At 37.8% G+C, this 15,654-nt stretch overlaps 1 protein-coding gene across 7 annotated transcripts in view; it reads left to right on the forward strand.

Annotated features, from left to right (window-relative positions):
* The window catches only part of SLC4A4 (solute carrier family 4 member 4), a 314,923-nt gene that overhangs the window by 239,598 nt on the left and 59,671 nt on the right, over nucleotides 1-15,654 (forward strand). For all 7 annotated transcript variants that reach the window (XM_074344725.1, XM_074344736.1, XM_045506140.2 and 4 more), the window contains one exon: nucleotides 9,920-9,990. In XM_074344725.1, coding sequence (XP_074200826.1) covers nucleotides 9,920-9,990 — 71 coding nt within the window. The remainder of the gene's footprint in view (nucleotides 1-9,919; nucleotides 9,991-15,654) is intronic.

Consider the following 15,654-nt stretch of genomic DNA (forward strand, 5'->3'; position numbering starts at 1 on the left):
TACAAGACCCACATGCATCTTGAGTGGTAAGAGAGAAGAGAATGCTATTTCCTAAAAATGGGTCAGTCAGTGACACCCATGAAAAGAAAGGGCATTGTTGACCTTTGCACTCGTGGATTCTTTTTGTCTCATTTAGGGAAAATCAGCTCACATTAAAATAAAATCCATGCATAAAAGCAGGCAGAGACAGATAAAAAGTAGAAATTTAAAGATTCAGGCAGCATGAGTGCCATGGATATAAAGGCCTATTATTGTTAAGATGTATACTGATTAGAAATATTTCAAAACTTGAGAAGCGCTTGGAAAAGAGTAAGCACTCAATAAGTGACAGATATTATTAGAAACAATTCAATATTATGCTCCCCAGAGAACCCCAGGAAACGTGTTACCATTACGTGACTATAAGAGCCCTTCCCGGGAGAGTAGGGGTCAAACCCCCGGTAACCATGCTCCCTGGCCTTTCAGGAGACAGGCAGACAACACACATTCAAAATACCAGATTACAGACATAATTCACTGTGGGATTTTGAACTTTCCGTTTTACTTATTTATTTCTATCTATTTATATGTATATTTATTTACGGAAAAGTCTGTATACTGACTTCTTAGGGAAGTCTGAGTCATCAGACATTAAGATTTTTCTAAAGGCAAAAAATACTGTAGGCTGTTTTGAGGTTTGAAGTATTCATAAAGCCAGATGAGGGCTTTGTCAGCACACCTGCACAAAGAACTCCCGAGTGTCAGCCCCACACCCACCTGAGGCTAATGGAAACTTGCAGCCTTTGTTTTAATTGGATGCTGGCAGAGAAGGTAGTGTGAAACCAGGGAGGACATATCTGAATGCATTTTCATTGTGAAAAATACAACAAATATATCATTTGGAATTCTATTTCCAAGAAGGATCTTTGTTTTCTTGAAAAAAATGGTATTGAGGCTTTTACCCATGCATGGCGAGTGCTGGATGAGTTGGCATTAGATAGCTTTTCCTTTGACCTGTTTGCCCTAGGTTGTGTGAAAAGTCTGTCCTAAATAGCTCAGAGCTGTCTTGGAAGGACTGTGACAATTGCCATTACCTCTCAGGGGTACCAGTAAAGCAGTGTGGCAGGGCTTTGAAGTCAGGAAATCTTGTATTCAAGTCTCAGCTTGGCTAATGCCCAGTGTATGACTTTGGGCAAGTTCCTTTTCCCAAGGTAGCTTTGCCTTACCTTCCTCATCTGTAAAATGGGGTTATAATAGTACCTATCTTATAGAATTATTTTGAAGAAAAAAATGAGGTATTACAGACAAAATATTTTGGACAGTTTCTAATAAGTAATTGAATGTTAACCATTTAATAGCCATTATTATTAAAACTTAGGGTTCGTAAGGATGAGTGATAGATCGAGCAAACCAGTCTTCATCATTCTCCCTTCTAAGCAAATTTTGTTGGGCGATTGGCTTATTCTGCAACAGGCCCATTGGTTGCACCCTGTAGTTTTAGAGTTGTTCGGATGAGTGGCATTCATGAAAGATACGTATGTGAATGTGAGGGATTATTTAAGCCTATGGAGATGAGATTTGTTTCTGGTGTAGAAAAAGGCAAATGGATAATTTGCATTTTCATGACAATCTCATGTTTTCCAGAAGCCCATAAGATTAACAATTGCATATTTCTCCCATCACCTTAACACTTTTTGATAGAAGACTGCTTAGATTCACCATAAATTCAGTACTTTGTGACACCAAACTGAAAAATGATAGTGAGAGAATAATATAGTTGCATGTACAGCTAGAGTAAGTATTCTAAAAACAGCAAAAGGCTGGCCTTTTACCACAACATGCACTCCTAGTAAAAGAATTTAATCAATGAGTCAATAATATTTAAACTGGCAGATAACTTGTTTTTCAACCCTGGGACAGTGTGTAACAGTGAACCAGCAACTGCGCAGATGGAGTTGTGATCCTGCACACTGAGAAATGATTTTACAGGAAAGGAAATAGGGTCACTTAATCACTAAGAAAACTGTATTTGTGGCCACAATAATATTGTGGTTTTATGGCGCTTTGTGAAGACAGCCCTTCCTCCTCCCTTCCTGATCTTTCTTGTTCTCACTTATTTTCATAAAACTTCATCACCTCCTGAATTTCCTTTTCTGAATGCACCTTTTCCTCTTTTCCTCCTGCCTCCATCTGTCGCCCAGTAAATAACCCACATCACACACCCAGGTTCTCATTTATTGAAGAACAAGGAAGCACAGTTGCAGTTGCTAAAAGGAAAGTCAGCCATGAAGTTTGACGTATCAGTCAGGTTCCTGGCACCTAGGTTTTGTGCTAACATTCCCTTTTCTGAGGAATAGGGTAGCCATTCATTAATGTAGAGGTAGGAGAAGTTCTGTTTCCCACTCTGCCTTGAAGGTTACATCGCAGAGGTGTATGAGGAGGAAGATGCTTCATTTCAAAAGCCTAAAGTGAAAATGAAAAATATGCAATTGAAGGACGATTCACAATATTTCTTCTCATCACAAATATCCCAATTTAGGAAATTGTTAGTGTGGTATAGTATAAACAGTAAGGAGTTTGGAGTAAAGGAAACTGGGTTTGAATTCAGCTCTAAGTAGCCACCTAATCCTGGGCTACGCTAATTTCCTAGTTCTCTTTGTTTCATAATCTGTGAGCTGGGTTAGTAATTGTACCTACTCTCAGAGGTTACTATAAGGATTAAATGAAATAATCTGTGTAAAATTATCTTGCACTTACGAGACACTGAGTAAAAATTTGTTCTTTTTCTCATTTCTCTTTGTCCCACAAAGGATGCCCCAGCAGATTAATCTTGTAGTTGTGTTCTTTAAAAGGGGGTCAGACATTAAACTTCCCTTGAAATTTTCCTAGAGAAAGAGACTGACTAAGCTTCCACTGGAAGCTTTATCAAACAAGTAAACAAACAAAAGCTAAGGTACTGTTGTAGATAAATATGAAATACTGAAGCAGTATTTAAAAGAAAAAATGTTAAGGAGTTCAGTGCATCATGTTAGATCATTTAATACTATTCCTCTGAATCTTAAGGCTACAAAAATATTGTACACTATACGTAGTCATGTAGAAAAAGGCTTTAAAATCCTAGACGTGAGATGTCCAGTTCTTCTTGGAAGAATCTAATTCATTCAAAAGCAGAAATGCACCTAGAGATTATCATACTAAGTGAAGATAAGTCAGAGGAAGACAAGCATCATATATCACATATGTATGGAATCTTAAAAAATGACACAAATAAACTTATTTACAGAACAGAAACAGACCAACAGACATAGAAAACAAATTTCTGGTTACCAAAAGAGAAAAAGGGATGGGGGGAATAAATTAGGACTTTTGGGATTAGCAGATGCAAACTACTATATATAAAATAGACAGACAACAAGGGCCTACTGTACAGCACAGAGAACTATATTTAATATCTTGTAATAACCTATAATGAAAAAGAATATGAAAAAGAATATATATATATAACTGAATAACTATGCTGTATGCTAGAAACTAACACAACATTGTAAATCAACTATACTTAAAAAAAAAAAAAGCTAGAATTTTGTAAATAGGGAACAGAACATAGACTTTCTTTCTTCCTCTTTTCCTTTCTCCTTCTCTTCCTTCTCCTGCCTTTTTTCCTTCCCCTTCTGCCATCAACAAAAATTTACTGAGGGTCTAGTTCATTGCTTTTTAAGAATTGTGTTCTACTTGCAGTGAAGTAGAACACACACCATACACACACCACATGCTTACACGTGCACAGGTGCACACACATACATATATATACACATGGTGGTTTTTATCAAATGTGTTTTTTTTTAAAAAGTGTTAATTACTTTTTGAATGAACGATCAGAAATCCATTTGATGAAGACTTTTAGAAATAATTTCTACCCTAGTGCCTGTGTTCATTTACCTAATGTGTCAAGGTTGCAGTGACTACACACTCAAGGGTGTGTTAATATTTTGGAAAAGGTCAAAATAAATTTTCTGACCAGGTGTTGGTTTTGTATCTGGAGGGGGAAAAGTACTTACTAAATATGATAAACAAATTAGGAAGGCAAGAAAAGTTGCCTCTAGGAGATAGACACTATATTTTACTCTCAGCAGGAGGGATATATTTTATTTATTTAGGGTTGACTGCTCCAGGGAGAACATGCTTAATAATGGATGAATGATTAAGAGGAATAAAGCCTTTCTCAGGCGCCAAGTGCATCGCTGTCTGTAGTATCTCTAAGTGAAACACGGCCTTTTCCCTGGTATGAAACTGTTGGACCAAGTCAAGCAATTGGAATTAAGCATGGCTTCCATTTCGGTTTATTCACAGCAGGGGGAGGCTTCCAAATGCTCCAAAATAGTTGTCACCAGAGTGGAATTTCATCACCATTTTTTTCCTATATAATTTTTCTATTATCTTAATAAATGCTATGCACCAATATGTTATAACCATTAAAAAGAGCTGCTGGATCGTGTTTCCTGTGGTCCCATATTATAGTCAATATGTGTTTCATAATTAGCACATTTAAAGAAAATTAGGTCATGGAAGATAATCCTGATTCATCTTCCATGCCCTGCACCGTAGTCTATGCGATCTGCAGTTTTATTTTTATTATATGTCATTCCCTCTTTAGATGATACAGTAGGTTTAATCATAGACTGATGGCTAAACAGGAAGTGCAGGGCCTTCTATGGGAGCCCCACTTAGGCTCTGTGTCTGCCAAGATGCTTTCCCAGCACGTCTGGCACTGTGTCATCCATGGTGACATGGTCTTTTGAGAAAACCATGGATATTTGAAAGACTCATCATTTCAGTCTCCTTTTATTGACCTAACGTATGTTTTAGCAGTGTCTGTGTAACACTTGCAGGAATGAGAAAAGAAGCAGTGAATTTGGATAATCACCAGACCTGGATAATGGCCTAGTGTTGGGTTGGAATAAAACACAGATTTGGAAAATGTACCCCAGAATAGTGTCCATGCATATCCTAAATGTAATGGTGGGTAGGTATGGAAGAGAAGTTTGGAGAAAAGTAGCGGCTAAATATATCCCACTTAATACCAGATGGTAGCTCAGCTCCAGTGCAGTGTCATAGGTGAATGTGTCCGGTGGATTAAAGGGCTCGTAACTTGAACTTGTCTAGTGACAGTGAAAATCTCACACATGAGGCTTGGTAAAAATACTTAGGAAAACAAAAAGGATAATAACAACAAAGAGTGAATAAAAACTTGCCATTAATTTTGTTTAAGACATAAGGCTGAGATAGTGGCAGCTAATTTCTCAAGAGCTGCTTTTCCCAAAGTTTTCCTCATTCACTTTGTCATCCTAACAAAAGCCATTTTTGCCCTCTTATTGGTCTAGAGACTTAGAGTATAAATATTTGACTTTATCAAGAAACACTTGTGTGCTCAAGTTACCAAAGACCTTTCAATAAATCTGACATAACCACACAGGCAAGAAACTTACTCAGTTTTATTCTAGATCTATGTTCTTGTTATGTAGTTTCCTTAAGATGTTACTTAAATAGAATGGAATAAAAGTTTCATTATTGTGGAGACTACTCTTAAATTTTTTCTTATTCAGAGCAGGTTAATCAGTTCCATGCTAGGAGGGAATGCTGAGGGCAGAAATTCAGATTTGACTAACATTTATTAAGCACCATCCAAATGCCAGAGGTTTTATTAGTGGACTTTAATAAACTATATTTTATCGCATAAACCTTGTGAGGTAGCTGACATTCTTCCTGGGGTGAAATTCTGCTTTCTCTGGATCATAAAGCTACTAGTAATCTTGGCTACCATTTATTTAGTTTACCTGGTATTGGACACTGTGTTAGCAATTTTACCTACATTGTCTTATTTAATTCACATGGAAACCATGTGAGGTGGATGGTGTCAAATCCAGTTTCACAAATGCAGGACCTATGGTGAAGAGGAGTGAGGTAACTTCTTGACAGTTGTGTGGCAAGGGAGTCTGGGGACACTGTGTTCCAGAAGGTGGAGGAGCCAGAAGTCCAGCGTGGTCCTCCTGCACGCCTTTCTCCACACTGTGACGTGCTGGCGCGTCAGAGCAGAGAGATCTGCCTCAGTGGCTGGTTGTTGCTCATAGTTGACCTCTTAGCCTCAAGTGAGCTTTTGTGCGTATTCCTGTCGGTATTGTTCCTGCGGAGGATTCATGTGGCTAGTTCCTGGTACTAGATCACTGGAGGATAAAGAAGAACAGCCTTACCCAGTACAGTTGACATTCCCTACGTAGAAACTGCACTAACACTGACATGTGGATATCACCTCCTTTTTCGGCTTATAGTTCCTGCAGCCTGTTCTTTCTCTAGATCTCTCAGTAAACATAAAAAGAAAAGCCAGTTGAAGATGGAAAACTCATAGACACCTTTTTAAACATCTGTTACTGACAGTGAACATTCCTCCATTCCAGAGGATCGGCTAGAATTTGATACACGGAAAGAAGGATCAAGAAGTGAAAATCCAAGGGACGTAAAATGATCAACCAGTGGAAATACCCTGAAACCAAGTACGGGACACAGAGTGTCCCAGTGACAATTGGCTAATTCTAAATTAGCCAGATTCCTTGGGCAAAGAGTTTCTTTGTTTTGTAAGCCATTGGGCTGAGCAAATAGTGAAGAGAAACAGAATGCAGTGTATTTTGGCTTTTCCATTTCACCTTTCCAGAAGCCTAATTAAACATACTACAAATCCTGTATACACAGGTCATTCTGCAATTGGTTGCCAAAGTATCTGCTTCATATGTGTCTGGATCCAAGTGGTGACCAGGGGCTCTTGTAGACCAAGTTCCCAATTGGAATTGATCGTTTTCTCTCCTGTGAGCTTAAAGGAATTTATTTTTAAACTTATTTATGGACTCTACAATATTCTGCCAATATGTATTTATGGAAGTGCTTGTTTATATATTTATTTTGAAGTCTTTCTCTTGAAGCAACTACTTATTAAAATAAGTAGGAAATGTATATACTTCTTATGGTCTTTTTTTTTTTTCTTAATGGAGGTGCTGGGGATTAAACACAGGACCTTGTGTGTGCTAAGCATGTGCTCTACCACTGAGCTATACCCTTCCCCCCCCTTACTGTCCTTTTGATACTGCTCTTTTGGGATTTTAAGAGCCAATGTGCTTTCATAGCTTATTTCAAAGGAAAATGGAAGAGATAAAAAGAATTTAGTTAGCAAATTGACATGTATCCAGAACTTGAGAGAAGTTACTAAAAGTTCGGATTGGAATCCTGTTTTAGTTCACTCGTGGTCTTTATTATCTGTCATTCATTTCACAAAGAAAGAGCCTGGAATACCTCCCTCCTCCCTCCTCACTCCTTACTCCTTGTTTTCAGGCAGAGATGTGTGTTGCAAAAAGACCTTCACTCTCTTGTGACAGGAAGCTCATAAAATTGCATTCAAGAATCTAGCTCAGGAAGAGCAGCTTCTAGACACCTTCTAAATAGTGCTTTTGATTTCACGTATGCTAGTTTCCTTCGAATGTTCAGACAAGTCAGACATTTCAATTTACAGACAAGACCCACGTCATCTAACATTGGCAGGCACTCTCCCACCTTGAATTCTGTGACCACACGAATCATCCTGATTTTGGTGAACAGAAATGCTGGGTAGGAAAAGGAAGAATGGTGTACAGGGTTTAGGTACCAGCTCCACTTCTAGTTGACTCTGTAACCCTGGGCGAGAAACCTGACATATTTTGCGTCTGGGTCCCATTCAAAGTAAAACCAGTATAAAAGTATACCTGTTAACATGCGCTTGTCTGTTTCAATGTGAACAAGTGGAATAATTATAAGAAAATGTACTTTAAGCATTTTAGAGCAAAATAGTAATAAAATTCTAGGTTTTGTTAATAATAATTTACTAGCATCTTCTTCCTTTATGGAATGGATTCATGCTAGGTCTTTCTGTTTGGGCCAAGCATCCTTTATCCTATTTTGACTCTTTTGGTGGCATGTAGTGAAACAGAGAGAATAAGAAAACAGTGTGCATGTGTACTTGTTTTACTGATAGACTAGGGAAGCCCTGGCAGCAGCTAGCACTAGGTTAAAAGATGAACAATTCCAGAGCCTTCAAAGATCAGAATGGATTGAGAAAAACTAGGACTGAAGCTTAATAGTCTCTCCTTTTATTTGTTTTCCTTATTTCAATTCTTTTGCCTTTATCTGCTCTCATTCACTTATAGTCATTAAATGGCCCCTTTCCTAGCTTCTTTTATTGACAGTGAACAGAATTTTTTTTCAGCTTTATTGACATATAATTGACAAGTAAGATTGTAATATATTTAAAGTGTACAACATGACAATTTCATATTCTTATAAATTCTGAAAGGATTCCCACTAAGTTAACACATCCATGACCTCGTGGATTTGATTTGATTTGATTTGATTTGATTTGATTTGGTGAGGACATTTAAGTTCTACTCTATTAGGGAATTTCAACTATACAATACAGTATTATCAACTATAGTCATTGTGTTACACGTTAGAGCCTCAGATCTTAGTTCTCTTACAATTGAAAATGTGTACCCTTTTACCAGCTCTACCTATTCCCCTAACCCCTACCTCCTGGCAATGACCATTCTACTCTCTGTTTCTGTGGGTTTGACTTCTTTTTTTTTGGAGATTCCATCTATAAATGATCCAGTGCAATGTTTGTCTTTCCTTGCCTGGCTTATTTCACTCAGCATAATGTCCTCCAGGTTCATCCATGCTTTTGCAAATGGCAGGATTTCCTTCTTTTTAAAGGTTGGATAATCAACAGATATTTTTGTGTTCCTGTTGGTGAAGGACCAGACTGATCAGATTCTGGGAAAAAGCAATGAAGGCCTGCCCCTTCTATTCTTCCTTCAGGGATCTTATATTCTAAATTTCAGCAGTCAAAGGAACCTGTTTGTTTCTCCTTGAAAGTTTATATAAGGGGGACCTAACACATGGCAGACTGAAAAGGCAGACTAGGGGCTTGGGAACTGGGTGGAGGGGGAATGCTCTGGGACCAAATAATAATTAGCAATTTGGATGTTAAATGAATTTTGTGATCCTCAAAGACAAAAACTTGATAAGTGTAATTTTACATTATTTCCATAAATTAGGGATAGTCTCTGCATAATAATTTATTTTCTAAAACATAATGCTTCACATAATAGGGAAAAGATTTATCTGTTAAAGAAAGATCTTGTAATTATATATAGAATACTTTTAAAATACTGTTTTAATTTTAGACTCATAAATAGAAAACAATGAAATAATTCGAAAAGGAGGATTGGTTTAATAAGTAAATTGAGTTCTTCTGCAAGTGACATCTTAATAAATCTACAAATGATGCCAAATTATATGAAAATAATTTAAAAACTAGATTAATTGTTCATGTCCATTATATTTATATAATTTATTATTTATTTAGTACTTTGTTGTTGTTGTCACACATTGTGCCAAGATATCCTTTCTCAAATGAAGTCCAAATTTCCAGAATTCCTAATCAGTTAATTCCTAATTAGTAAAGCTTCAATTTATGAGTTTTGACTGTATATGAAGCCAGTAATCAACTTCCTCACTTATTTAACAGCCATTTTTTCCACTGGGCAAAATATATTGAGTGCCTTTTAGTAACCAAGAAGTTTTTTTTTTTAAAACCTGAAACAAATAAATTACAATACCATCTCCTTAAATATTTGTCATTGTTTCTTACCAGATGAGAGCACAACAGACGTGTCCAATTTTTTGGTTTTTTTGTCTAGGTGAAAGGTGAATACAGTTACAATAAAGAAAAGTTTATTGTGCCTTTATGCTGTTATTGAAGACATTTTTTAATTCCCAGTCCTGCTTTTTTAGTTTCCTGATTATGCATATCATTCATTTAAATTTTATTTTTGTAGTAAAAAAAATTATCTTTTTCTTACAGTTAATATTTCAGTATCTAATGATACCATATTGGCTCCTGAGGATTTGCCAACTATTTCTTCTACTGGCATGGTAAGTGACTTAATATTTCAAATCATTTGCATATTGTATATTCTAATTATAATATTCATATGCTATCTCCCACCATTCAGCAATCTAGTCTGAACACGTATTTAATAACCAGTGATAAGTGGAGGGACAGAAAAAACATTTTCTGTGTTCTGGTCAGCTTTGTTTCCTTTTCTTTTTTCTTTTAAACTGAAGTGAGTATTTACTCCTACAACATACTTTTCAAACCTTCTCAGAAATTTAACTGTTCTGTCCATTAGTGGTCACCTTGAAATATTTTCACAAGGGAAAGCGAGGTAAGCTGACAAATGAGAGCGTGGTATCCTTTCTTTGTTTCTAGTATGATTGCGAATTCTTCTGACTCCCAGATGGTGCTGTTTTCCCTTCACTGAGGGTGATGGTAGCAGGACATTTCCCGTGTCACTGTGAAAGGACTGTGCCTCTGTCACATGACATCCTTTCCCATGGCTTGTAACCAAGGATCTTTAAGAGACTGGAACTAAGCTTTAAAAATGAGCTGTTTTGCATGGAAGTTCGCACCCTGGAAGGAGACTTTTGTGTTGGAGAGAAAGGGGAAAGTGCTGTTTCAGACTTGCAATTGTGCTCGTTCTGCACTGGCTGTGGAAGCTTACCAAAGAATATCAATCTCTCAGTTATGAAGACAGACACCATAAGACTTTGTATTGATAGAGTGCCCATCTCTCAGGAGACCAGAACACTCCTGCGGATATTGCATAACGAGTGCCCACGTCACCCCTTTCAAAGATGATGTTTTGAATCTTTCCTGGACAACTCTCATGTTCTCTCTCGTTTTCATATTCAACGGCTCTCTTCACTTTTTTACTTACTGTTTTCTCTGCCTTTCCCCAAACTTTGCCTCTCTGTTTCTTCCATGTTTGAGAGTGTGTGTGAGTGTGTGTGTAAGAGAATACGTGTATGTTTAAAGGGCACATTCAGAAAAGAGCTCAGTTTTCAGTCTTTGAGTCAGCCAGCCTTGTGCCTTAAAGGATGTGACTAAAACACCGAAAAATACATCCTTCTAGACTTTCAAGAAATTTAATTAAAATCTAATTAAAAATTTAAACTCTACATGTAATTAATTAAAATGGTAAGTTAATTTGCAATAAAAATGAATAAAACACTCACTTCCAGTGACTTAAAAAGAGATTGTTTCCTAATTTAATTCTTTTTGTAACTGATCAAGGAAAGCTTTGAAATTAATGAATTTTTAAGCCCTGTCTTTGGGCAAGTTCTAGAGAGACTCTCATAATTGATATTGTAATTATAGCAAGATGTCATTGTAAGATTCATGGAAAACAAATGGGAGTTGTGGTTGACTTCTGGTACAACTATGACAGAGGACATAAAGATACAATAATGATTGTAATTTTGCTGCCATTTATAGAGCATCTACAGGAGACCAGGTGTTTTATACATATTATCATCATTATAAACCTTAATATGTATTATCATCATTAACACCAACTACCAGGCAAGATTACCTTCATTTTCTAGATGAGAGAAACTGAAGCTCCGGGAGGTAAACAGCCTTTTTAGCTCCAGGTCACAGAGCCGTACATTAGTAGAGCAGAGATTGAACTGAGGTCTGGGTTCCATGACCTGTGGTCCTGCTGCTGCACCACGATGCTTCAGTGTTTGCAGATTGAACTGTGTCCTTTTTTTAGTCCCTATGAATGGTCTGTGCTCCAGGACAACAGTCCCCTCATGTGTGTGTCAGTGGCATACCTTAATTAAAATGTTAAGTTGCTCTGTCCAGCACCTCTAGGGAAGAAATTAGGGGGAAAATATGTAGTGTGTGTGTAATTATGAAGAACAACTTTTCTTCTGTTCTTCATTTCTCCTTTTCTATCTGTATCAATTCCTTTTTGTATACTTTGTGTAGACACAGACACTAAACACACACACACACACACATACACACACACATGATCCAGAAATGAGAGTTAAAGAGATAATGATTTATTATCATCAGTAATAGTACCTAAAGTTGAGCACCAACTAGGGGCCAGGCTATTTACGTTAATTGTCTATAATCATCACAATAACTTTGTGAGTTAATATGTTACTGGTATTTTATTGATGAAACAGAGGCTTATAAAGGTTAGCTGACTTTCCAAAGGCCATATGACCAGTATATAGTAAAACTGGAATTTGAACTCAGGGCTTTCTAACTCCAAAATCTGCCTGTTTCCATTCTTTGGGGTAGCATACTAGCGTGTCGTGTAGAAAGACTTGGAGCTACTAAGTTCTTACATCAGACTGCCTGGTTTCATATGCAGCGCTCCAGTACTCAGCAGGCTGTGGGACCTTCTCAGTTCCCATCCGTACCATGGTGGTGATAATAGTATTTACCTCCAGGATACTGGAAGAGCCAGGTTAATAAATAGGCAGAACTTAGCAGAGTGGCTGGCACACACCTGTCCCCCCATCAGTGTTAGGTGCTGTTTTATTCTATGTAGGTATGCTTGTCCTTCCACTCGGCTGTTTGCCATTATAACTCAGGTTAGTGGAGGGCAGAAATTAGAAGCCACTGCTTCAGACAGGCTGCTGGCTCCTCTCTTCAGGCACACTGGCTCTGCTAACCTTTCCTAGGACATGGTCAGCCACTTCACTTCCTTCTTTTCATTCGGCCATAATTAGATTATGAAAGAAGTTACTGTAAAAGTGACACGCGGCCCCTGGGCACCAGCGAGACTCCCTCTCAGAAGGCGCTGAGAACATCCTGTCAGAGGAAGGAAGCCCTTTTCTTTTCAGCTTCATTAGCATGAAGACAAGCTTTCTTCTTCCTCGTGGTGTGGGTGTGTCTTCAGGGGAAAAGAGCAGGAGAAACAGGGCATGAGAGTGTTTAGGCAGATCAGAACTCTCAGATCACCACCCTTCAAGGGAAAAAAACAGATTTCCCATTGTTTCCATTTATTGTTGGAATCATTGTGTCTTTTTTTAAATTGAAGTATAGTCAGTTTACCAATGTATTGGTTTGTGGTGTACAGCATAATGCTTCAGTCATACATACACATACATATATTTGTTTTCATATTCTTTTTCATTGTAAGTTACTGAGATATTGAACATAGTTCCCTGTGCTGTACAGAAGGACCTTGTTATTTGTCTATTTTATTTATAGTAATTAGTATCTGCAATCCTGAACTCCCAATTTATCCCTCCTCACTCCCGTAACCATAAGTTTTTTCTCTATGTCTGTGGGTCTGTTTCTGTTTTGTAAATAAGTTCATGTCTCTTTTTTAGATTCCACACGTGAGTGATATCATATGGTATTTTTCTTTCTCTTTCTGACTTCACTTAGTATGCTGATCTTTCATCCATGTTGCTGCAAATAGCATTATTTTATTCTTTTTTATGGCTGAGTAGTGGTCCATTTTCTTTATCCAGTCATCTGTCAGTGGACATTTAGGTTGTTTCCATGTCCTGACTATTGTAAAGTTATGCTGCTATGAACATTGGGGTGAATGTATTGTTTCAAACTAGAGTTTCCTCCAGATATATGCCCAGGAGTGGGATTGCTGGATCACAAGGTAAGTCTATTCTTTAAACTGTCTCACCATTGTCAGTTTTCCCATAGCTTTCTCACTTGGAATATCTCTTCAACCTGCAACCAATGTTCTTTAAAAGATCTCTAAATCTTTGAGACCAGCCACAGCTTATCCACGCTGTATCTCAACAGTCAGCATTGAGATGTGCTGCTTACTAGCTCTTAGAGCGAGAGAACAGATTTCAAAATCTAACATCAGTCTCTTCTGAGAAGGTGCTAGAATGGATCAGTTAGTATCTGTTTTTCATATGAGATTTTTTAAATTAAATTGAGGCAAAACCTAAGATACACAGTTCTTATGTGCTCTTTGTAATGAGTTTTGACAATTTCTTATCTCATGTAACCACCACCCAAAACAAGGTATAGCGTGTTTCCATCATCCCAGGAAGTCCCGTGAAATGCTCTATTTCCTGCATTATGCACCAGCTTTTTGAGCCTTGGGAGATCTTTCTTTGCCCAACTGCTCTACATCCAGCCTTCAGAGAACAGATGCCTTAGCCCTGTCAGAGAGCTGAATACCTCCAAGGGATTCCCCTCAGCTCTCCTGTCCTCCTTCCCATCTCAGGAAAGTGGCTTCCTTGCACTTGATGAAATGTTGTGTCTAAGGGGGGGTTTCTCTCAGCTCTCCTGTCCAACCTCTCCAGCCTTTTATGTACAGTCTATGCAGTTGGCAAAGACCATGAAAGGGTTGGTGTGTGGATGCAGGTGGGTTGATGCCGGGGGCTCCATGGAATTCTAGCCTGTCACCCCAGACTACAGGCAGCCATTAAAAATTCATTAAAGATTTGGCTTATTTCTCTGTACCTCCATCTACAGTGGGTTTATCTCTACCTGCTGCTCTGCCAGGGCTTGTGCACCAGCGATCGCTTCTCTCCTATGAAGGTCTTGTCACTTTTTGGAATTTAATTTATTTAGGTTTCTTTGCATCCTTCCCTCTCTGATGGAATTTTTTAAACTGTGATTTTATAGCTTATCTGGCTTGTTTTGGTTCTTAAGTTTGGGACAACTAACAGTCTCCTGCAACTTTCTATATCTTAAGCAGAACAACCAATTTGTTTTGACAATCGCAGCTCACATGCATCCTGCAGATCATAAAGTAAGACTACAGATCACTGCCCTTCTGGCTTACCCACTGCAGGGGAAAAACCCTGAAGGAGTACATTAAATACGTAACCTTGCGACTTATTTGTCACCTTACCCTCACTATTATATATATAAAATATAAAGGCATATATTTTACCAGTTGATATTCAAGGAGAGCAATATAGAAATCTTTCATTTTTATTTAAAATTTTTTTTGCACATTGTGTTACCCAGTGAAGCATATCATGTCTACATGGAGATCCTGTTAATCGTGGGCCTAAGAACTGTTACAGTCTCATAAATTCCACTTGGCATTCAGACATGGAAGCAAAAGTGCTTTGATTTGATGTCCTCTCAGGGTGATTCTAGGAGTTAACATTCATTTTCATGGGAAATGGAATGTCATATTAATCTTCTTGTGCATAGCATCCTTGTGATTTTCTCTCATTAAGAAAGTCCAGTGCAAAAACCACTCTGTCCTTAAATCTCCTTGAAGATTACATGTCCCTACTTTTTTTTTTTTTTAATTTTTCCTTTATTTTGGTTGGCGGGGGGTAGGTTTATTTATTTATTTTTAGAGGAGGTGCTGAGGGGTTGAACCCAGGACCTCATGCATGCTAAGCATGCACTCTACCACTGAACTATACCCTCCCCCAATATGTTCCTACTTTAAAAAATATTATGGAAAATTTAAAACATGCACTTAAATAGGCAGAATAATGATACAATAAATCCTCCTCTACACATCACCTAGCTTCGATGACTGTCAGAATTTTGCCCATTCTCTCTCGTGTATCCCCCACTTTGTCTCTGGGGCGGATGCTGTCATATTTTAAATTTTAAAATTAATCCTTCAGTAGATATTTGACTTTTTAGATTTATAAACACTGAATACAGACAGGGTCATTCTCTAGACAGTGAGATCCAGAAAAATAGGTAGAAATCTCTTTTCATGAGATTGCCCTTGGTTAAGACCCTCAGCAACTTGGTCCCATTTTCTTGGCACCTCTTTT

The sequence above is a fragment of the Camelus bactrianus genome, chromosome 2, assembly GCF_048773025.1.
Source record: "Camelus bactrianus isolate YW-2024 breed Bactrian camel chromosome 2, ASM4877302v1, whole genome shotgun sequence".
NCBI classification, from domain to species: domain Eukaryota; kingdom Metazoa; phylum Chordata; class Mammalia; order Artiodactyla; family Camelidae; genus Camelus; species Camelus bactrianus.